General features: G+C 38.8%; 1 protein-coding gene across 3 annotated transcripts in view; it reads right to left on the bottom strand.

Annotated features, from left to right (window-relative positions):
- The window catches only part of ATRN (attractin), a 180,632-nt gene that overhangs the window by 76,098 nt on the left and 79,328 nt on the right, over positions 1 to 25,206 (bottom strand). For all 3 annotated transcript variants that reach the window (XM_070472354.1, XM_020877059.2, XM_020877060.2), the window contains exons 7-18: positions 21,235 to 21,325; positions 20,151 to 20,394; positions 19,678 to 19,861; positions 18,477 to 18,631; positions 15,592 to 15,676; positions 12,640 to 12,857; positions 10,250 to 10,371; positions 9,236 to 9,374; positions 7,478 to 7,668; positions 5,381 to 5,600; positions 2,393 to 2,578; positions 1,625 to 1,858 (exon numbers count right to left, since the gene is read on the bottom strand). In XM_070472354.1, the coding sequence (XP_070328455.1) occupies positions 1,625 to 1,858; positions 2,393 to 2,578; positions 5,381 to 5,600; positions 7,478 to 7,668; positions 9,236 to 9,374; positions 10,250 to 10,371; positions 12,640 to 12,857; positions 15,592 to 15,676; positions 18,477 to 18,631; positions 19,678 to 19,861; positions 20,151 to 20,394; positions 21,235 to 21,325 (2,069 nt within the window). The remainder of the gene's footprint in view (positions 1 to 1,624; positions 1,859 to 2,392; positions 2,579 to 5,380; positions 5,601 to 7,477; positions 7,669 to 9,235; positions 9,375 to 10,249; positions 10,372 to 12,639; positions 12,858 to 15,591; positions 15,677 to 18,476; positions 18,632 to 19,677; positions 19,862 to 20,150; positions 20,395 to 21,234; positions 21,326 to 25,206) is intronic.

The raw sequence follows: 25,206 nt of genomic DNA, 5'->3' as shown, positions 1-25,206 counted from the left end.
CCTACATCTGTGGAGAGGAATTTCTGGGCTGGCAGGAGATTTTATCTTTAATTTTTCCCCTAGCAATCGTCACATTTTATTTTTAAGTAAAAAAAGAAAACTGCAGAAAAATATATCATATGCATAGTATATTTCACAGTATTTTTTATTTAAAAAACTATACATCTAAAGGTATCTGTATTACTGTTAAAACTTTGTCCTTCTATGAAGAACTAGAGATGAGGAAATGCTGGGCTGGATGAAGCACAAGCTGGAAATCAAGACTGCCAGGAGAAATATCAATAACCTCAGATACACGGATGACACCACCCTTGTGACAGAAAGTGAAAGGTACTAAATTTAGAGTCTGTTTTTGAAAGCGAAAGAGGAGAGTGAAAAAGTTGGCTTAAAACTCAACATTCAGAAAACTAAGATCATCGCATCTGGTCCCATCACTTCATGGCAAATAGATGAGGAAACAATGGACAGTGACAGATTTTATTTTCTTGGGCTCCAAAATCACTGTGGATGGTGACTGCAGCCATGAAATTAAAAAGATGCTTGCTCCATAGAAGAAAAGCTATGACCAACCTAGAGAGCATATTAAAAAGCAGAGACATTACTTTGCTGACAAAGGTCTGTATAGTCAAAGCTATGGTCTTTCTAGCAGTTAGGTATGGATGTGAGAGTTGGACCATAAAGAAGGTTGAGCACCGAAGAATTGATGTTTTTGAACTGTGGTGTTGGAGAAGACTCTTGAGAGTTCCTCGGACAGCAAGGAGATCAAACCAGTCAATTCTAAAAGAAATCAGTCCTGAATATTCATTGGAAGGATTGATGCTGAAGCTCCAGCTCCAATACTTTGGCCACCTGATGCGAAGAGCCGACTCATTAGAAAAGACCCTGATGCTGGAAAAGATTGAAGGCAGGAGGAGAAGGGGATGACAGAGGATGAGATGGTGGGATGGCATCACTGACTCAATGGACATGAGTTTGAGCAAGCTCCGGGAGTTGGTGATGGACAGGGAAACCTGGCATGCTGCAGTCCCTGGGGTTGCAAAGAGTCGGACACAACTGAGCAACTGAACTGAACTAAGAGATGAGGAATTGTAGTTTTTATTTTATCTACATCTGTAATAGCTAATTTTTATAATGAACACATATCATTACTTTTATAATGAAAGTTAGCAAAACAACTGAAAATTCTTAGTATTTTCATTAATTGACATTAAAAATATTTTTCATATAAACAAATAGTTTCTTAAATGATCTCTTTTTTTCCTTAAAGAAATCCATGTAAATAATGTAGCTTTCAAGGCTTTATTCTCTAAGTAGGTAGTGAGATTTGGAGGTGAAGGAAATGGCAGCCCACTCCAGTATTCTTGCCTTGAGAATCCTGTGGACAGAGGAGCCTGGTGGGCTGCCGTCTGTGGGGTCACACAGAGTCGGACACAACTGAAGCGACTTAGCATGCATGCATGCCTTGGAGAAGGAAATGGCAACCCACTCCAGTATTCTTGCCTGGAGAATCCCAGGGACAGAGGAGCCTGGTGGGCTGCCGTCTGTGGGGTTGCACAGAGTCAGACACAACTGAAGCGACTCAGCAGCAGCAGCAGTGAGATTTGGGACACAGAACACATCTTACCTGGACAATGAATGAAAGACCAGTTATATCTGCTGTCCTCCAGACACATGCTGGAATTGAGAAGAGGCTGTGGGTAGGAGTTTCCTGTGGGGCCCTGAGAGGGCATCTTCACTGGTCCTTTATAGGAGCCCTCTAGGCACTTCCCTTTGCCCGTATTGCTAGGATCAGTGCACCAGCCACAGCCTGGTTGCTCCAAGCAGTGACTACAGGTACAGTAGCCTGAACAATTTTCAGCTGTAAAGAAACATAAGCTACAATTTACTATTACATGTAGACTTAAATTCATTGTATATTTAAATTGTCTTCGTTAACAGATGATTCAACGTTAGTCAAAATTCCTATTCTACTGTGATTGTTCAAATGATATAATAAAATTTTAAAGAGCCCAATATTTTGTCCAACCTATAATAGAGACTCCTCTCTTCTCTCGCAATCCTAGGATATTGGAGGCAGAAGAGAATTTAGAGACCATCTCCTGGAAAGCACTTACTTTATGAATCAGGAGATGAAGATGTGGAGACATTCCATAGTTTGGGCAATATGATACTGAGACTCAGCAAGTTATTTCTATACTCTGTGATCTATTCTATAATTGTTTACTTGTGTCACTGTATTTGATTCTATATGTGGGTTCACATCAGGCAGTCTCTGGATAGACCTGAGCAGATGGTCAAGTCTGATTTCATCCCTAGGAAGTTCAGAGGCTGACAGCACTGCCCTACACACAGTATTGTCGCCCACACTGCTTAGAGCTCACTTTTCACTCACGGGGGCAGCTGCTCATGGTATACCACTCCATACACTGGCCAAAAGGGAAGGAGGCCACGTAGGCATTGGAGTCCACGCACTGCTTCATGTTGCTGCACCACATGCACTCCGAGCTGCCGCTGGTACACTCCCCACAGGCTGTCCGCAAGGCACAAGGGGTCCGGCACTGCTTGGCGCTGTGGTTAGCTGGGAAGTAAACCCAAGAGAGACACTTAAAAGCTCCCACCATGTCAGCTAAGGTCAAAGGCTGTGCAGTGTGGGTTGTGACCCACTAATGCATCACGAAGTCAATTCAGTGGGTTACACTAAACGTAGAAGAAAACACAAAGTCTTAGGTCATCATGTACTGGTTAGTCATGTATATTTATACACTTGGGGGGAAAAACTGTTTTTATTTTCAAAAAGAAGGACAGATATGAGGGAACAAGCTAATTTTTCCATAAGAGTAGGGGTTCTAATATAAGAGACCCAAGATGAACTTCACAAGTTTTACAACCCATCTGAATATGCAACATTATATCTCTGTATATTCTAGGGAAAGAAGAACCACAACATTCATTAACTTTACCAAAGCACCCAGGATCCAAAACGGCTGAAAAGTTTCCCTACAGGAAGGTTAAATAATAAATATTAATGTGACTCCAGTGGTCATGTACGGATGTGAGAGTTGGACTGTGAAGAAAGCTGAGAGCCTAAAAATTGATGCTTTTGAACTGTGGTGTTGGAGAAGACTCTTGAGAGTCCCTTGGACTGCAAGGAGATCCAACCAGTCCATCCTAAAGGAGATCAGTCCTGGGTGTTCATTGGAAGGACTGATGCTGAAACTGAAACTCCAATACTTTGGCTACCTCATGCGAAGAGCTGACTCATTGGAAAAGACCCTGATGCTGGGAGGGATTGGGGGCAGGAGGAGAAGAGGACGACAGAGGATGAGATGGCTGGATGGCATCACCGACTCGATGGACATGAGTTTGAGTATACCCCGGGAGTTTGTGATGGACAGGGAGGCCTGGTGTGCTGCGATTCATGGGGTCGCAAAGACTTGGACACGACTGAGCGACTGAAATGAACTGAACTACTGAATGTGACTCCACAGTGATCTGAATTCTCTTCCACATCCCTGCATTCCTCAGACAAATTATAATACCTTCCTAAAATGAGACATAATGTCAATGGAGTCCAGCCTTCCAAAAGCATCCACAAAATTCCAACTACTGCCTGTGAGACCCCCTGCAGGAGAAGGACAATGGTCAAGGGCTTGTCTGTGTGCTGCACATGCCACCCCGTGCCTGTCTTTATGAAACTGAGATGTGCCTAGAGTATAAAACGTCAAGCCTGTGAAGCAACTCCAAGTGTAGGCTCCTTCAGCACTCTCCTGCAGCGTTATTGCGCTGAATGTTTGCTTTTCCTTCCTGTTGTTGTTCAGCTGCTAAGTCTTATCTGACTCTGTTACTCTATGGACTGCAGCACATCAGGCTTTCCTGTCTTTCACTATTTCATGCAGTTTGCTCAAATTCATGTCCATTGAGTCGATGATGCTATCTAACCATCTCATTCTCTAGCACCCTCTTCTCCTACCCTCAATCTTTCCCAGCGTGAGGGTCTTTTTCAATGAGTCGGCTCTTTGCATCAGGTGACCAAAGTACTGGAGCTTTAGCTTCAGCATCAGTCCTTCCAACGAATATTCAGGATTTATTTCCTTTAGGATTGACTGCTTTTGTATCCTTGCTGTCCAAGGGACTCTCAAGAGTCTTCTCTAGCACTGCAGTTAAAAAGCATCAGGTCTTTGGCACTCAGCCTTCTTTATGGACCAACTCTCACATCTGTATATGACTACTGGAAAAACCATAGCTTTGACTATATGGACCATTGTTGGCAAAATGATGTCTCTGCTTTTTTTAATACACTGTCTAGGTTTGTCATTGCTTTCTTTCTTAGGAGCAAGTGTCTTCTAATTTCATGGCTGCAGTCAAAGTTGTTCAAAGTGAATCTGGAGCCCAAGAAAATAAAATCTGTCTCTGCTTCCACTTTTTCCCCTTCTATTTGCCATAAAGTGATGGGACCAGACGCCATGATCTTAGTTTTTTTAATGCTGAATTTTAAGCCAGCTTTTTCACTCTCATCAAGAGGCTCTTTAGTTCCTCTTCACTTTCTGCCATTAGAGTGGTATCATCTGCATATCTAAGCTTGTCAATATTTCTCCTGGCAATCTTGATTCCAGCTTGTGATTCATCCAGCCTGTCATTTCAAATGATGTACTCTGCATATAAGTTATATAAGTAGGATACAACATATAGCCTTGCTGTACTCCTTTCTGAATTTTGAACTAATTAGTTGTTTCATGTCTGGTTCTGTTGCCTCTTGACCCACAGGACTATACCAATTATTTTTCTCCCTACTGACACTATCTTTCTGTTCAGTATCCCCACAGTGATCTGCTTGCTTTTCTGATTTTTTCTTTGGATTTTTTGTTCTATCTTCCACAGCATTTCTCTGCCAACACTTAGAAATTTGCTTTTTAGATCAATTCTCAATGTTTTTAGTGGTCAACAAACCAATCAATTTCATTGTTAAATAACAATATTCTAGTTAGAATATTGTTGTTTAGTTATTAAATTGTGTATGACTCTTGCGATCCCATGTACAGAGTTCTTCTGTCCATGGGATTTTCCAGGCAAGAATACCGGAGTGGGTTGCCATTTCCTCTCCAGGGTATCTTCCTGATCCAGGGATCAAACTTGCATCTCCTGCACTGCAGGCAGATTCTTTATTACTGAGCCACCAGGAGAATGCTAGTTAATTTTCGTTTTGTTCATAGCTCATGCTAGTTCCTTCTTCTTTAAAAATTTGGCATTATCCTCTGCTTCATATGCTTGAAATCAATACTCCACCTGTCTTTTCATGAAAATTTCACAACACTTAATTATGCCTCCTACAATTTCTCTTCCAGTGAATGTCCTATAATGCATAATGCAACCATATACTTACCAGGCCTTTCACAGACACTACCATTGAGTGGATTGATGCAGGTTGCAGCCTTTAAGCCCCGAGTACTGGGTTCTGACAAGATCCCACAGAATCCAGCATCACTGGGCTCAGATGGCATCCACTGTAGTGAACTATTTGTGAACGGGGACATATCTTCCCAGCACCAATAGGACACATTGATCTTCCGAAGGCCAACCCATGGGGTTAAGGTGAGCTTGGACTGTAGGCAAAACAGACACAGCTATGAAAATAATCAATATCTTGACCAAAACTAGCTTCTAGATAAAAACTATTAAGTTACATGTATCCAAAGGACACAGGAAAACCTCCTTATTCCAAATCAGTCATTGTGGATTAGTGTAAACCTTTATTTTTATGTTACTTATCATTTCTGGCACTTTAATATGGCCATTTTACAAAGGACAGAAAAGACATCAAAGAAAGATGTCAGAGAAGACATCAAAATTTCCACATAGATTAACAGCAAAGTAATAATCAAGTTCCTAAATTTCTATATTCTATGACAAATGCTATGAAGAGATAGCCACCCCCAAGCTGGTTGAAATGTCTATTTATACATGAAATACCATATCAGTATGTATGAAACATTGGTTATATGCCTACTGTTATCTAAGGCTGTTTTGGGAACTCTGGCTAGGTTAGATGATTGAAGATTCCCATGTTCAGCTGGGGAGGCAGAGCGTATTGGCCGTCAATAAATTTTATAGGGAATAACAGGTCAATGAATTCCTGGGAATTCATTCCTAGGAAAGTCTGTCTCTTGCTCTACTGAAATGTCCTTCTTGTTGCAGTTTAAAAAAAAATTTTGCACAAAGTTTAGCCCAGAAATAAAAGATATTTTAAATTTTGTCAGTTACAAAAACAAAATGTAGAGTATTTCCATTCTGGGGAGGAAAAAATAAACATGAATATTGTGTGCTCAGTCACTCAGTCATGTCAAACTCTTTGCAACCCCATGAACTGCAGCCCACCAGGCTCCTTTGTCCATGGGATTTTCCAGGCAAGAAGACTAGAGTGGGTTGCCATTTCCTTCTCCAGGGAAAATGCTTATTAAGAGATTTTAAAAGCAGCAACAACACCACCACCCAAAAGTTGTTACTTTTAGTTGTAGTGAGTGATATTTATTTACTTATAGGGTTTGGTACTGATCTCTCAAAAGGCCCAGCTACGGCAATTCCTTCCCATTCAGTCTGCACCAGTTATGCAAACTTACCTGCAGCTCACCCCTCAATCTCTGTATCTTTGATCAATGCACAGAGTCCAGCTCATTCCTTCTGTCTTCAGGAGTTACCTCTTTCTGTCTGTCAGCCTGCCTCTGTCCTAAAGGTTCTTATTTTTCCAAACAAACCAGGGCTCTAAGTCTAGATTTATAGCTGTGGAAGCACATTACTTTAGTTGTCTCTCAACCGTCAATCTGATCACAAGACTACGAATTGTTGAAAGAGCACTGTCTTGTGAGTAGCAGTTAACTGAGGGTGGGACCACTGTTCCAGGGCTCTGGAACACAAAACATCATTGTTGTATATCAACTATAAGCTGCCCAAGAGCAGTGGATGGACAGGAAGAGAACTTGGGGCCTTTCTGTGCTTAGAAACTCTTAATAAGAAGATGCCCTCTCCTTTTGGGCTGATCAGATCTAACAAAGACCCACAGATGTCCATTTTTTAGGATAATTAACATTAAATCATATTATACACTGTAATAATGCCTGAAACCTGGCTTAATTCAACTAAGCTAATTAATAATGGCACCCGCCTCCCCCATCCCAGCAGAATCTAGGGATCAAATAGATATGAAATAATCTACAGATATAACAGGATATGTGCATATGTCAACATGTTACTATTTAATATACACATAATTATTGATATGTAATTTAATGAAATATGACTAATAAAAATGTGTTGGAAATTTCAAGATAAAAAAGAATATATAATATTAAAGGAAGAGAATTTGACAGTCTATCACACTGCATTTACTAGCATTCCTCCTCCTGCCAAGCACGTCACAGGTAAGCTGCAGTTATGCTGTTTGTAGAAAGGTAGATACTAGAAACTTCCAAGGATTTTAACTCACCAGGCTCTGTGACGACTGCATGATTCGCAGCTGCTTAAGGACAAATTCTACCTTCTTCTGAGTTGTAAGAGAAGCCAAAAAGGCATTGTGGTTCCTGCAGGACAATTTTGCATTGTCATAAGTCTCCTTGGCAGTAGTAATTTTCAAACATGAGTTTCCAACCAAATGCCAGCCAATGCCACAGATATTTTCTTTATTAAAGAGGGGAGAGAAAACAAAGAGGTTTAGAAATCACATAAAACTACTTATATTACCACTTTGAACCATTGGAAATCTAAATAATACTTTTGAGTTCAATTCTAGATACTTCATTTGGATGTGGTGAGTGTATCAGACACATTACCAAGGATCAAATACAGAATAAAAAGAATTTTTAAAATGTTTATCAGTCTTATTTCCTGGACCTCAAGTGCATATGCTGAGGTCAATCTTCCCATGTCTTAGAGAAAAACATTTGTTTGACGACAGCGTTAAATCTATAAACCATCTTTTGAAGAACAATTAGAAACAAAACTAAAATCCTAAGTAAAAAGTAGAAAAATGAGTATGCTTACTGAAAAGATGGGGTAGAAACCTTCAAGGACAGAAGTGAGTTGGTGAGTGAACAAGTCTACAAAAGACACACTGTTTTCACATCAAGTGGAAGGTAAACTCAAGTTACACAAAACATCCCAAAAGCGAGATGGAAGGAGCCTTTTGGGGAAGCAAGCCAAACCAGGGAAATTTGTATCTGCTCTTGTGACCTCCCTGAACCCACAAAAAGAGCTGCTCAGAAGTTATACATGTTTCCTGGAAGACAGGGCACGAGCAAAGCAACTCCATTAGAACAAAAGTACCCTGGAGATACCCTCAACAATGTTCATCAGCAGCCAGTGAGATGAAGAGAGAGTCACGGGAGAGGGATCACTTAAGAGCAGATAAAGACTAGCTCCTTAGAGTGTGGCATCAGTGTCACTGCTTGCTGAAATGCAGATTCTAGGGCCCCACCACACATCTGTGCCAGATTCTGGCTTTTAGCAAGACCCCCAGGTACTTTGCTGTGCACTCAAGTTTGTGATGTAATGAGGTAAAGAACAAGGAGTCCACTCCAGCAAGCTGAATGAAGTACTTCCAAAGGACATTCAAGAGGGGCTCAGTAGAGCCCAGTTACCCTGTACTTCTATTGTACAGAGCCACAGCAGACCACCTCCTGGACTTCCTGGATGAGCAAATATACCACAGAGTTTCAGCCATGGTTGGTTGGCTTCAGGCTCCCAACTCATCATCCTGAACCTCAGAAGTGCTAAAAATTGAGCTATCTGGGGCTGGGGTCATTTCAGGAAGTGCTGCTGACAAGGGCATCTCTCCTTTCCTTCTTGTCAGAAGGTGCTGACAGCCTGATCCCAATGGTCAATAAGAAACACACTTCACAAAGTACGCAGCAGACTGGCCACTGAGACTGCTGCCTTCTACTCCCAGGTTACAACCACAGAGTGGGGTGGGGGCAACGGAGCAGGCTCAAGGACACGGAGTCAGCTGTGATTCAATTCTTCACAGCAGCAGATGACGCTTCACTTGCTTTCAAAGGATGGGAGAAGTAAATACTTAAGAACTATATTTCTGCTTTAAAAAATAACCACCACAATAATGGAGTGGGGGATGAATGGATAAAATGAGTTCTCCCCTTTTGCTGGGTTCAATCTGGGCCGCACAGTATTGACAGTGATGCGTGTGAAGTCTCTGGACCCACCCACAGCAAGGTGCCTCTACAATGCCTACCGGGCAGGGCGATGCACTCCTGATTCCGGGGCTCCCACTGGCAGTTCTGGTCCAGGGCACAGCTTCTGCAGCTGGTCTTCTTGTTACAGTAATACATCGGGTTATCCTTGGGGCAATAATCATACTTGGAAATGGAGATCTAGAATACAATGGACAAAAGCTTTTCTCTTATATCCACAGAGAGAACTCAAGGTAAGGGCAACTAGGATACTAAAAAACAACAAAGTCTAACTGAGGACGCAAACTACAAACAAACAGATAAACAAATAAGGTGTAGGTGAAGCAGCAATGCAGTGGAAACATTATAGTGAAATGTTCAAGGACATGAAAGGATCTGGCAAGGAAAGAGTGCATTCTCTTAAACACCATGTTTCAACTTATGCACCTGTAAAATATGAATGTTGAACTTGCTGCTTTTTAAATCATCTCCTAAATAGTATAAAAATTTTATCTTTTATGAGAAGCTTTCCTGACTGACAAAGAATGTCTTATAAAGCATCAAAAATTATAAAAGTTGAGTCATTCTATCTTTTTTTTGCCTTACAATCTAATAAAAATCATAAATGATAAGCATAAATTAGGCTGAGTCAAAATATAACGTTAAGACAAGGAGATTCTGCAAAGTCTATTATTTCCACAATTTATTTTGGCAGCTACACACCTGACTCACTTTCAGTCTCAAGTCCTAAACTGCTCCCCAACCTAGCACTGGTAACTTCATGCCAAGAATCTAGCCCTTAGCCACAGCCATGCCTAGGGACTGGGGCATACTCAAGAGTAACAGTCTTGCCTTCTTCTAAAACACAAACATCAATCCTCCTGGCTAGTAGAACCTTTGGAATTTGGAGATATAGAGCATCTCTTACTAAAGAAACTTGACTCAACAGTAAAATCCAAATCAACACTGAAGATTTCAAAAATAATTCTGGGCTAGTATTTATAACATACACACTAAAATCTATACCTAACCCCACTTGGGATTTTTCTATCCTCTGAAATCCCTGAGAAACTGACCTGGCCTTCTGTGCAGCTGTGGTTCATAGGGACACAATGGTCATTGCACCACTGGCAGCCATTGGTGTTGGCTGTGCAGCTGTAACAATCCGTGAGCTGGTCACATCTGTCATGGTCAAAAACTGTGAAGAGAAGGAAAACTCATCAACTGTGACAGCTGCTTTTCAGAAAAGTCACAGTCCCTTATAGCTGATGTTGAGCACAATAAGACACTGAAACAAAAACAACAACAAATAAGTAACCAGGGTTGAAAGTAAAATGAGGAGTGAAGCTGGCAGGAAAACATATTGGTGTGTTCAGGTTTAAATAGTATTTAGAAATAAGTAAACAATATGAAGAAAAGCCATTTTGTACTCCACCCTCCCAACAAAAGTACACAGAAGGTAAAAAACAAAGATAGAATAATTCAACAATAGGGAAATAGGTCTGGTTTTTTGAAGACTTTTCTTCCCAAGAAAGAAACCAACTAGCAATTCAATGAACACCAAGAGCTGCCCAGGAGCCAAACAAAGAAGTATAGGAGACCAAGCCATTCCTCCTAGCTAGAAAGGCACAGCTGCTCTGGGTGCAGGAAGCAGGCAGCACATAGAACCCCAAAAAAGGCAATACACATATATGTAAGAAATTCTGGGTTACTACAGACCTGTTGATTTCCTAGTGACCCTAGATGGGTCAAGGTCAGCAATGAAAGAGAAGCTGCACAACTTCTGCCTCATCTATTCAATCATTCATGGACATGGTACATGGTAGAATCCATGGACAAGAAAAGGCAGGGTGCACCCTCACAAAGATCCTAGCAACCTACTCCTGAGGCTGTTCTTCCTGCCCTTGTCAGCACTCCACAGCCTGGGCCCACACAGAAAGCAGAGTGAACCAGGAAGGTGACACTGGAGATGAGTTCATAATGAATCATCTAAGGGAATTAAATACTATTTCCTACAAACCTGCACATTTAATTTGAACTTTTAAACTTATGGTTAAAAAATAACTACCTCACTGCTTTTATCCCTTTTAGGAGACAGTGACTAGCCCTAAAAAGTTCTGGTCATCTTGGTTCTCCAGCACTCACCAGACCACCAATGAACCTGGAAAGTTGACTGGACATTCTTACTGAGGATTTATGTTCAGTTTAATTTGGAACATTCCAGGAGAGTTGAAAGCTGCCTCTGCCCATCATAACTCACATGGTAACTACTAGGCCATGGTAACCCTAATAGTTAAGAAACTCAGCCAACATACTTTAAATAAACTGAAGTGAAAAAATAATTTGCAGAGACATTTTTCTTACTTTTAAAAGATTTTCTCACATATGACTTCACTGTATTGCCCTGTGCTGTATGTCAGAAAAAAAGGGTAATAAGAAGCTGAGCAGGTAAAGTGAAGAAAACTTGGACAATACAAGGGATGGTTCTAGAAGCAGGGATCACTGTTCATCTTCAGCAACTGCGTGCCTTGCTATCACTGCTGTGCTCAACTAGAGAGGTTAGAAAAGAATACTTTGCAAAGATAGTAACTCTACTTCTATCTATTAGAACAAGCTACTTCAACATAGCATTTCTGGATTGGTCCTCTTAATCTTATCCTTAATGTCAGAACTGCATAATTCAATATGGTAGCCACTAACCACGTGTTGTTTTTATTTTTTATTTCTTTTTGGCTGCCCAGCATGCAGAATCTTAGTTCCCAAATCAGAGATGTAACCCATGTCCCCTGCTGCAGAACAGCAGAGTCTTATCCACTGGATCACCAGGGAAGTCTACACATGTAGTTTTTAAATTTAATTAAAATATAAAAATTCATTTCTTCAGCCATACCAGTCTCATTCCAAGTAATCACAGGTAGCTAGTAGCTAACATATGGGGACAGTGCAGAAATAAACATCTAGGTTCTGAAGTTGGTAAAAAAGGGGATTCCCTGGTGGCTGAGATGGTAAAGAGTTTGCCTGCAATGTGGAAGACCCAGGTTCAATCCCTGGGTTGGGAAGATCCCCTGGAGAAGGAAATGACAACCCACTCCAGTATTCTTGCCCGGAAAATCCCATGGATGGAGGAGCCTGGCAGGCTACAGTCCATGGAGCTGCGAAGAGTTCGACACGACTGAGTGACTTCACTTTCCTTTTCCTCTGAAGTAGGTATACAAAGTCTATGCAATGTTAAAAATGTTTTTTCTTCATCATTAGCAAACAGCAGACATGGCATGTTCCCACCACTATACAAATGTTTACAAACCAATTTTCAAACATCCGTAAAGCATTTGCCTATGTTATTACTGGAATAATTTTGGATAATAAAATGAACACTGAAAGTTCACGGAGGATAAGTGACTTCACAATTGAGATAAAATGAGATTTCAAATTAACTACATTTCAAGAAGAGAAAAAAAAAACATACTTCTTTTAGAAAAACATTCTGACTTTATCTTTTCTTGTGCTTCAGGTGCCAGCTCCCAGGAGACACACTGCGATGACCCTGTGTCCCACACACACCGGACACCAGGTCCTGCTGCGAGACAAGCAGCTTCACTCTGGTGTGCTTCACACTGTTCCGATGTGAATACTAGGATGTCACTGAGGAGGAGACTATTAAAACCACCAAATACATACATGGTTCTAAAAGAAAAAAAAAAGAGAAAACGAGTTTACTGGAAACCTACATAAACAAATGCATGATATACTTTTAAAAATCTTTAGACAAACCTCACATATCAAAAGTTCTATAAAAAGTTAACTTTCAAGGTCCCAAAGATCACTCTTAAACCTTACCTCCCAAATTCCAACCTTTCACAATGGCCTGTGACTAAGAACAGTTACAATAACCTATCTACTCTTTCTGGCTGCTAGCATAGATAAAGGCTCTTTAATCAAAACTGTGTAATGAAAACACAGACCAATCAGAAAGAGATGAGTGCATATAGAAATTTAATGCAAGCTGTATTCTCATCAGTGGAACAGATGATTTCTCTTCCAACTATGATAGGCTATAATCTGCCAGGAAGTTTAGTACTAACCCACAATGAGGTATCAAGCAATTCATTCTCACTGTGTCTCAATTTTACCCAAATCAACAGAGGACTAACTAAAGCATAAAGATTCTGTGGCTGCATTTTTACTGTATCTGAAAACTGACATATTTCAGTAACCAAAAATGAACACCAGGTTTAATTTTTAACTTCATATCAGCTTACTTGGTATCACATTATTAGTCTGGATTCAACTAGTCAATTTATTGCTTGAACCAAATAAGCACCATCTGCCACCCAGTACAGCAGGTATTCTTAGCAATCCTGAATCCTCTGGTCACATCAGCCATGTGAGGGTAGGCAGAGTCCTTCAGAGAAGCTTGGAAAAACGAACTGGAAAGAACAGCTGCATCTGCAGCAGTCTCAATACCCCCAGCCCACGCTTCTTCCTGCCTCCTTCAAAAACCACAAGCACAACAACTAAGTGAAGCACAGCTGGCCCCATGCTGAGGCTCAATTAAGGGAACCATCATTCAAAGCATGTGAATGTCATGTGAATCCAAGTTTCTCCTTAGGTAATTTACTTCACAAAATTAAACTAACCATTACAGCGGAAATTAACACAACACTGTGAATCAACCACACTACAGTAAGAAAAGTGTTGAAAAAATATTAAAATAGCCATGGTTTTTTTTCCTACATGACTCCCTTGTCATGCCCTGCCCCCTCCAACCCTGTGCATACACACAGAAACATTTAGGCTCAAAAATTCCACTGGGATTATAAAAAATTATAAAAAAATTATAAACTGGGATTATTAAAAAAGTAACATAATATTTATTATAAAAAATAATTATAAAAAATAAACTGGGGTTATAAAAAATAAACACATTATAACTCAGGCAAGCCATTTCCAATTTTGATTCATGGTTAAACTACATCTTATGGTAAACTGTCAACTTCTCTGAGTTCATATAAAACTTCCAAATATTTTGCTAGCAAATCCACTTATTTGCTAATTATCATTATGGTACTAGTAGCTGCCATGTAGCAAATTTCTATTACGTGCCAAGTCCTATGCTAGGAAAACATAATCAAGATGAAAAGAGCTGAGGCCAGGCACCCATAGGTAATATGATAACGAAATGGACCCTCTGCTCTTCATATGAAAAGCATCAACAGGCATTTACTAGAAAACTTTAAGGGTTTTCCTTACTGAGGCAATACATATTATAATTTAATATAACATCTCAAATTATAATAAAAAAAATCCCTCCACTTTAATCTGTACTTATCCAATGTTTCTACTGTAAAACCATATTTATTGCTAAGTTTCAACTAAGTGTTTACTTTGTGAAAGATGTCCCTTTTTCCAGAGTCTACGTTTTACTCTTCCTTCACATCTCCAAGATAGGTTGCTTTTTTTTCATTTTTCTAAATTTTTATTATTTTAACAGCAAAACATTTTGTATTGGGGTACAGCAAATTAACAATGTTGTGGTAGTTTCATGTCATAGGCTGCTTTCTTATCTTTCCTCATCCAAGGGAAGATAATAATCCAACATTATCCAAGATAATAGTCCAATCTAACTTGCATTATGACAAAAGAAAATTTGAAAACGAAGGGAATCCTAACATAATATACATAGGCTCTATAGCATTTAAGTAGTTTCAGGATTGATAAGGGCAAGAATTTTAAAAGATGAAGTAAACAACAGTAATCAAAACAGAAACAAAAATGAAAAAATTAACAACATGATTAGAATATTTTAACAAATAAAAATAAGGTACAAGTCACATAGCCACTTTGGAGCTCATTTATAAGACAGATGCTTTTCCAGGGGCAGATTTATGAAGAGCTCTGTGAGTTTGGGCCAGACACTTCCAAATGATGCAATGAAACAGACTTCAGATAATACAAAGACTTGAATTGTATGAACCGCCACAGACTTGATCTATATGAAGCACCAGAATCTCCCATCTCTGTTCCCATAACTGAGTTTTTTTTGAAGTGCCCTCTTTTTAAAAATCTTTCTTCACCACTCAGACAAAAGACAAGAAATGCAACAACCTAAGCACCACAAATGATAGCAAATGGCAAAGGGTATAAGACAGTAACTGCATACAACTTTTATTGTCCTATGCACTCAGACAACACCAAAGACAGCTTACTTCTAAAACCACATCAACAAACACGGCATTAAAAGTAATTCAAATCCACATCAAATATTTTAAATATAAATCAGGAAATCCATACCTAACACAATTCTGTGAAAAACTAATGGGGTAAAGTAATCCGGCAAATAATATGTAAGTTCAATATCACTTCACATTTTACTTCATTTTAAACATAAGAGAAAAGGAGCAAGCACTTCTTCAATTACCTGTTGTATAAGACCGCTGAGTGGCCAAATCTGTTGACATCATGGTGGAGATCAGGTCTGGGAAGCACTGACCATCGGTCACAATCTAGGAGCAAGAAAAACACATTTCAGAAGGGACCATTATTCATAATCAGTGGAGATTGGCATTTCTTTGGGAAAGAAGACTATAATAAACACAAACACAGCTCTCAATTTTTCTTAGTCACACCATTATTTCTGAGTTAAAACTCAGCAGCAACAGATCAGCAGGGCATGAAAAAAAGGTAGGACTCTAGAGCAATTCTAATTAATGAATGCAATGAAGACTCAGCACAACCAAAATCCAATAAATAAATCTAATTAGTGAACATACCCAACTTCCATGACATCCTTATCACTCACTCCATTGCCCATCAATATTACCCAATACAGTGTTTTCTAACTTAATCACATTTTACATTTTTCAAAGCTTACATAAGTAAAGCATTTAATTCCATAATGATTTTCCACTCTATGTTGCTTTGCCCAAACTCAGTAACTAGAAAAGGAAAATACAAGTAGAAAATTAAAACTACAATAATAATAATAACCAACTTTATCTAATTTTTAAAAGGTCCTTTCCTAGATCCCCCAGATCTACTTATTTTCCTTTGTTGTGATCCAAGCTAGCAACTTCTCTTCTGGACTTTAATACCAACCAGGGCTGCTGAACCATACCAACCTCTGATTCACTGTCTCCTACTCCCAGACATGCAGACTTTCACACTCACACTCAATCTAGACATTTATTCAGCCTTGACAACAAAAGCTTTCACTTCTCCTACCCAGCCTAAACTCTGTGGTGTTCCTCACATGCAGAACAGAGGCCATCAACTCCCACAGCCTCCTGCTTCCTTCCCTAAAACCAGTGTGGTAGGAGCCCTTCCTCTTGTCCTGCTTGACTTTTACCACAGCATTTAAATATGCCCAAGGAGGCACTCAACTTACCCCTTTGCTTGCCTTCACAGACAAGGGTTTTTTTTGTCTGTTTTTAAGTGAAAATGGTCAACACTGAATGTAATCTGGATCTTTCCTCCGTGTCTAGAAGGTAATAAATGACCTCTTGGTTGTGAAATCTGAAAGACTCTTCAGTCCTTATTTTACCTCATCCCTCTGTAGCCACTGGTAACTGCTCCCTCACAGGTCCCCAGTCCTGCCTCACTTTCCTCTACTTCTCCAACATGCTTTCGCAGTCTCCATTCTCTTTCAGGCTTCTTTATGGATCTATCCCTTGGTTCTTTGTTTGTTCCTGATGACACATGCTCCCTATAGAAAGTTCAGCCCCTCCTACATTTTCCCCACTGATTTCTGTACCTCTCTGTCCCACAGTCATCTCCAGTTGAACACGCCCTCAAATTCAATTTACTCACTTCTTCCCAGACTCTGTCCTTCTAGTTCCAGCCTTGAGGGGAAAAAAAAAAAACCATCTACTGTGGCCTACACCAGATATCAGATAAGGATGCTGTCACTGCTTTCAAAACACAGGTTCCTAGTCATTCTCAAACCCATTTGTCTCTTTATCCTCACTGTTACTTCCACAGCCTTGGCTCAAACCCTCCTAAGGACTTTTATCAAAAGCCTTGTTACATATCTTACCCCTCCCCAACTACTCATCATAATGCCACAAAGAGATCTCCCTCAGACACAAATACAAGTCTATTACCTCTTCTTTAAGATTCTTCAAAAAGCATAAACACCTCAGCATAACAAGTCCCTCAAGTTCTGACCACACAGCTCCTTGCTTCTAATTCTGCTTAAAGCCACTCTTCCCTGATGTGCTGCTAGGATACAGCCAGTACTAACTATTCAGAGGCCCCAAGTTATGTAGCATAGTCTCTTAACACCTCTGTGTCTCTACACATGGGATTCCTTTGACTGAGAAGTCCTACCTAATCTGGTCCAGCTGACTTCCCAGTGTTCTTAGGACCCAGCTTGCAAGGACCTTCTCAAGAAGGCTTTCCCTACCATGTGTAAACCAGACAGCTAGTGGAAAGCTGCCGTGTGGCACAGACAGCTCAGCCCAGTGCTCTGCGATAACCTAGAGGGGTGGGATGAGGGGGCCAGGGAGGCTCAAGACGGAGGGGATACAAGTATACATCTAGCTGATTCACACTGTGGTGCAGCAGAAACCAACAGAGCATTGTAAAACAATTATATCCCAATTTAAAAAGAAGACTACGACTTTCCCTCACTGCAACCCTTATCCCTAAGAGTTAAGGGGTGTTCACAGGTGCTCTCATACGTTCTTCTCAGGCACATAACACCCTAAATTGCAGTGATATCATCTGCTGGATTCTCTGCTTTCCCCACCGTGAGGCCAAGGACTGCAACTTATTCCCTTTACAATCCTCAATGTACAAGCTCAGTGGCTTGCACTTAAATGTCTGTTAAAAAAGAATATCTGATGATATTTACACAAAAGAATTTCTAATATTTGTTTTGCATGAACCAATATTGCCCTCTTCTGGTCAATACAATTACCACATCAAATATTTAAAACATGCCTGTCCAAGTATTACATCAAGCATGTGTGAAAACAGTTTCAAGAGAATGAATAAAGCTAGACTTAAACCAACTTAACACAATGCTGGTGGTCACAATTACATAATACACTATATAAGGCTTTTAATTACAACACAGGAGAGCCCAATCACCCCAACCCATCAAAGGAGGGACTTTAAAAGAATCTGATATAGAAGTAATGCTTTTTAATATATTATGATCAGTCAAATTAACATAAAAAACTCCGTTTGGACTTCTTTCAAACAGCTTGACCACTTTTAACTACAGATATTTTCTGTTTCTTTTTAAATGCTGGTTATGGACAAAAAAGATTCTTGAAGCTAAAATGGCTTTGGGAAACTTACCAATGTCATAAGCCATGAAATCTGAAGAGAAGCATTTGGCTCCATGGCTCATGGATGTGTCATTGTGTGTGTTTCCTCCAAATACCAGCATGGTTCCACTCACTATCACAGCTGTGTGCAAGTAACGGAAAAATCGGCTGTCCTTAAGAATGGTCCTTTTGAGTTTATTTAAAAATAATAAATACAAGGTTAGTTCTTTAGAATGTTTAGCATCTATTTGCTAATACAAACATAACCATTTTCTTAACTTCAGATCCAAATGTGCAAATACTTTTACATTTTTCTCTGTATATAAGTAACTTTCTCAACAATAAACATGTAAAATCAAAAGATGTAGGAGAATTTTGATAAACTATGTTGAGTCTTAAAAATATTCATACCCTATCATTCTGTAATTATAGTTTCTCAGTAGAAATCATGTGAAATATAGATGGAAGCTTACATACAATCTTTATGAATAAGACAAGGGCTAGAAACCAAAACTTTCAACTGTGTAGGTTCAGTATACCCACATGATGGAGTATTACACAGTCACTAAAAATAACAATTTTAATGATAGATAATATACAATGTATCCATAGTGTGGTCTCAGATATGTAAGGAAATACAAAAAGCAAAGAAACTATTGCTTTATAATTATTTCATAGCTCAAATTTGCCATATATTTATTAAGATTAGCATACTTTATATAGACCAAAAGAGAGTAGAATGAGGAGAGCTCTAAACTTTTGGGTACTGAGGCCATCTCTGTTTGATGATTTCATGAAATGATGCCAATAATTGACCCCAATGATAATATCTTGGTCATCAAGAAAAGGTTAAAAAGCAAACTTAATTACAACAGTGTGCATAAACTCAGCTACGTAGAACAGTTTATTCCTTAGGACTCTGAAGAACTAAAATTTTACAGTGGTACTGATACTGAGTGAATGGAAATGGAAAAACAGTAAAAACAAAAAACAAAACACAAGGTTCTAATCAACTTACTACAAAATTATAGATACTACTACTTTATCACCTACTGCTTATTTCACAACTTCTAGATACTACTACTTATCACTTTCTGCTTATTTCCCAATTTCTCTGTTTACAGTGATGAAGAGAAGTTTCAGAAAGGCTTGAAAACAAAACTGGAGTACAATTTTCCCAGCAACTGACATAATTCACATCCTAAAGTGAAAGCTCAAGAAAAAGCACCCACCACATCTGGGTGTCCACATCGTATCTGTAGAGATCATCTGCAAGCCGGTACTTATTGGCACTGAAAGCCTTGTAGCCTCCGTGAATATACAGAGCCTTGGTCCTATCATCATAGACACTGCTATGGCCGTAGCCGCCTTGGACAAGGGCACCCTGGGTGTGTAATATACTCCACGTGTTCTTACCTGGAAAGAGAAAACAGTTCAAGGCAAATGTTGCAGGATCCTCCTCTCAAATACTTAAAATCACCAATTAGCTTAAGAGAAAAGAGATTTCAGGAAACTTGATACACATAACTTTCTCTAATCATTTTTAAAGGAAGACCACCTAAAACTTAATACAAATCCAGGTGGCCAAACTTCAATCTGTTAGCATTAAGTGCCATCTTTGGCTCCCTGCCAAATTGACAGTAACAAATACATGCTACTTCAAATTTGACATTCAAAAAATATTCACTGAAAAAAATATACCTACCCAAGTCATATTCCTGCACACTGCTTATATATCCATAGAGAGGGCAGTGACCAAAGATAACCAGCATGACCACTCGGCCAGTTTTCAACGTGACAATGTGGGCTGAGTGCCCAACCACTGCATACTGTTCCTTTGCTTTGGGGGACAACAACACCCATGATTCATTATGAATATGAAACACTCTCAACTCATTGGTCACATTCCCCGTTGAATCAATTTTTCCTCCATACATGTAAATTTTATCCTGGGGGAAAAAATGTAAACAAAATTCTAAAAAATATCAAAAGGATCCATTCTACATACAGAAAAGTGTACAGTTCAAAACCTCAATATTATTCTTAGCTTAAAAAGTGTTAGTGAAAAGCACCTTTCTGTGAGTTATTAGGAAAAGGATGGAGAAAGAACAAAATAAATCATAACTTCTATCCCTAATACTTGGCCACTTTTCTTGGGATTTCCTCATACAAGATTTTTTACACTATAATATGATTTGGAAAAATAAAGTTTAAATAAACTACAAAACAGGGAAATGAAAATGACTATTCAGTTACATTGTAATTCTTGGCTAAACCTGCTAATAAATGTAAAAGCTAATCTACACTAATTATTAATCATTTAGTACCATACTCATAATATCCCAGTTTGACTATGAATCCATTTAAATCTCTCAGGTTAGATTCAACTTTAACTTAACCAATTATATACCCCTCAAATATTAAAGTTTTCCCCTAATTAAAACCAACAATGAAGTCAAAATCAGAGAAAGTAGAACGGGGGTTACCAGGGGTAAGAGGGAGGAGGGAATGGGGAATTATTGTTAAATGAGCATGGAATTGCACTTCATAAGATCAAAAAAATTACAAAGATGGATGGTGATGATGACTCCAACATTATGAGTGAAGTTACTATCATTGAATTGTATACTTAAAAATGGCTAAGATGGTAAATTTTGTTATGTATAGTTTACCACAATAAAAAAGATTAGGAAAAAAATCCAACATTAAATAGCTATCAATCCCATAATATGATAAAAGTAACTATGGAAGAGTTGAGTTTCTAGCTTAGCAGAGTAGAGACATTTTACCTGGTATAATGCTAAAGAATGGCCATATCTAACAACCACACTGTTCACAGAAGGGTTCAGTGCAAGCCACTCCCTAGAAGCAAGGTCATACCTACAAAACAAACAGATCATATTTTCACCCAAACAAGGAAACAGAACATCTTGGAGTCTTTATTTGTAATCTAATCCACTTTGGAGATGTTCGTTAAATCTATGATGGATGTGGGGGGGTACCTGAGCAAACAAACCTAGTATCTGGGCCTATTAGGCGTTTGAGAACTCAGGAAGGGGCAGCGGGCCTACACTGTCTGGGAACGAAGAAGAAAAACAACTGAATTTTCTAGTGTTTCTTGAAAACTTCTATACACTAGATCACTTGCAGGTTGCATTATAGTCAAGGGACTTTCATTACTATAACTTTTCTTTCATTTAACCATATAAAAATAAGTGAAAGTTCAACTCAGTGGTGTCCAACTCTTTGAGACCCCATGGACTATACAGTCCATGGAATTCTCCAGGCCAGAATACTGGAGTGGGTAGCCTTTCCCTTCTCCAAAGGATCTTCCCAGCCCAGGGACTGAACCCAGGCCTCCTGCATTGCAGGTGGCTTCTTAACCAACTGAGCCACAAGGGAAGCCCAAGAATACTGGAGTGGGTAGCCTATCCCTTCTCCAGTGGATCTTTTGACCCAGGAATCAAACCAGGCTCTCCTGCATTGCAGGCAGGAGCTATCAGGGAAGCCCCATATAAAAGTAAAGACACATACTGAAAAAGGGATGACAACTAGGTTTAAAAAAATTCCTAGCCTTTCCTTTTCTTTGCCTAATTTATATTTTAAAAAAAATTTTTATTGGTGGATAATCGCTTTACAATGTTGTGTTGGTTTCTGCCATATAACAACATGAATCAGCCATAAGTATATGTACATCCCCTCCCTCTTGAACCTCCCTCCCACTCACCAGCCCATCCTACCCTTCTAGGTAGTCACATAGCACCGGGTTGAGGTCCCTGTGCTGTATGGCAACTTCCCACCAGCTATCTTTCTTAAATATGGTAATGTATATGTTTCAATGCTACTCTTTCAATTCATTCCCCCCCATTTACTTTAAAAAGTAATATTTTCGAGAAAACTAGAATATCATTATACCATTTCAATTATAGTATGAATACATTTAAATACCTTTAAAATACAAAATGACCACATATTCTGTCACCCAGAAATGTACAGTATTAAGTAAACTTTCTTCCAGATATTTTTTATGGATACATATAGAAGAATAGATGGATAATATACATTTATACATAGGGGATCATAAGATAGGTGATAATTTTAATAAAGTATTGACTTTAAATCTATATAACAGAAAAAAGAAACCAAAGTGGAACCAATGCTATTTTTATATTTTAAATGTTTACTTTCTATAAGTTTTCCTGAATACAATTTTTTAAACTATGAAAAACATTATTGTATGTAAATAAGATATTTTATCACAATAGCAAAAAAGGGAAATAAGTATCCATCAATAGTAAATGGATTAATCAATTATAGTACATCTATATAATAGAATAAAAATAAATATGCTCAAGCAATGTATTATTAATATAAATCTTGAAACAATGTTAAGCTAAAAAAGCAAACTGGAGAATACTGTTTCTATAAAAACTAAATGCAGAAAATTTATTAATGCTAAATATGTTCATATATATCAAAAGTCTCTTGTGTGTTATGTACTCAGTTGTGTTCGATTCTTTGGGACCCCATGGACTGTAGCCCATCAGGCTCCTCTGTCCATAGAATTTTCCAAGCAAGAATACTGGAGTGGCTTGCCATTTCCTATTCCAGGGGATCTTCCTGACCCTGGGATCAAATCTAAGTCTCTTGTGTCTCCTGCATTAGCAGACAGATTCTTTACCACTGCGCCACCTGGGAAGCCCATATTCAAAATCTAAAGACATGTATGTGAACAAATGACACCACACTCTCAGGATACTGATTGTCTCTGGGATTTTCGTGGGGCAGGCAGGGGTCTTAACTATTTTAGCAATGTTTTATTTTCTAATGTGAATGGTAAATGTATTAGCATTCATTATTTTTCTCTAAACCCTTCCCTTTATCTTAAAATATTTTATACATGATTTGAAGCAAACATAAAATGGTGACATTCATTAAATATGAATAACACTTAAATCAGTACCAGCTATTATTTTATGTATTTTAATATTCCAAATTTTAAAAAATACATGAAAAATTATTTAGAAAGTAAATTCAATTTAATTTTAAAATTATACATAACTTAATTTTGGACAGACTCCACTAACTTCCTGCTTTGAAAGTTGAAAACAGTAGCACCTATATTTCCTCCCATTTCTTCTCCCAATTTGTGTTATATTTACATTGTCCAGGTTCAAATCATGAACATTCCATTCTATAACTATAATTTCAGAGTTATATAGTACTGAATCTACATTTTAGCTGGGTTAATCTTCTCACATTCTTCTTACCACAACTTCTCCTTCTTGAGTCTTTATTAATTGGCTAGATTTCACTGTCAAATGGCTTTTCCAACTGGAGCCCCTATGTGCACCTTCCCCTAAGTTCTTTCATGTTGAAGAATATCTGCTTGTTAGCTTGAGAGGTGTATGTGTATAATACTCATGGGCCATCCTTTCCCACACACCTTGCTGATGCTGCTACCCTGAATGCTGCTGGTACTGAATGTTGCCAGTGGAGGTCTGAGGCCTGTCTGATTTTTTTCCGCTCTTGACTGGTTTGTTTTTCTGCTTGGAAGTCTATGAAGTCTTAATCATTCTCATTCTCTCACCCGCTCCTTTCTTTTCTCCCTCCCTCCCTTTCTCAATCAATCAATCAATGAATTTCTCTGTTTTTTTTCCCCCTTACTTTCTTTTTTAAAGACACAGTACCATACTTCACTTATGGTATAAATAATTTAAACGCATCTGGGTAAATGTTTTTAACAAAATGGACTGCATACTACTGCAACTTTTATGGCGATCTACAAAGCGTTTCCGGAGAACTGGCATGACTTCTGAAAAACACATATATATCTTATGTTCAAGTTTGAAAGAGAGGAGCACAAAAACAGAAGGAAATGGTGAGAGCACAGAAACAAGTCTCCACATGACCCAATCCAAGTCTCTTTCAAGTGACATGGAAGGTGCTCAAGCTGTATCTTAATGCATGTTACTTTTCCTCAGTCAACATGTCAGCCCAAGAGCTGGTCAGAGACACTAAGGTGCTGGCAGGTCCCCATAATCTGGTTTAGATGAACTGCCAAAAGACACGTAACAAGTTTTCACTCTTTTTTTTTTTACAACACAGAGAAACAAACATAAGACAAGAACAATGCTGATGCAATAAAATGTAAGAATCACCATGTACTAAATAAATGCTCCTTCTTATGGGAGCAGAGTCCAAGATAAAGGAATATTCAATAACTAGTTCTATGACCTAGACATGCAGTTAAGCAAAGACAAACCTCAGGAATTCAGAAATAGGTGTCTTCCATAAAGGTAGAGCCATTTCTCTCACAAACTCCTCCCTGATGGCTGGTAACACAATGCTCATCCTGCCACAGGGCACATACTCTGCCCCTCAAAGTGGCCTGGTATTCCAATCACAGTTTCTAGCCATCCAAAGACCACAGGATACGCTCTGTGGAGATTGAACATGATCTCAGCCAGAAGGAGGCAAAGAACTACCTGAGGTTTCCCACCCAATAACTTGATCAAATTAGGTCTTATCACTGAACAATTATAAAATTCTTCCTGAAACATCTTGTGCTATTTCAATCCACCTGTTCTGTTAGGTTCTTTTCTTCAGTCACAGCAATTATCTATATTATATTGGATGTTCTGTCTCCCATGTATCTTTACTTTCCTCTAATTAACTTTATCTGTATTCACTGGATCATGTGTATTGAGGTATCAGCAGTTCACTTTTCATTCTAGGTTTTGCTGTACATAATTTATTTG

Source organism: Odocoileus virginianus, chromosome 9, assembly GCF_023699985.2.
Source record: "Odocoileus virginianus isolate 20LAN1187 ecotype Illinois chromosome 9, Ovbor_1.2, whole genome shotgun sequence".
NCBI classification, from domain to species: domain Eukaryota; kingdom Metazoa; phylum Chordata; class Mammalia; order Artiodactyla; family Cervidae; genus Odocoileus; species Odocoileus virginianus.
This window is presented reverse-complemented; position numbering and strand designations above follow the sequence as displayed.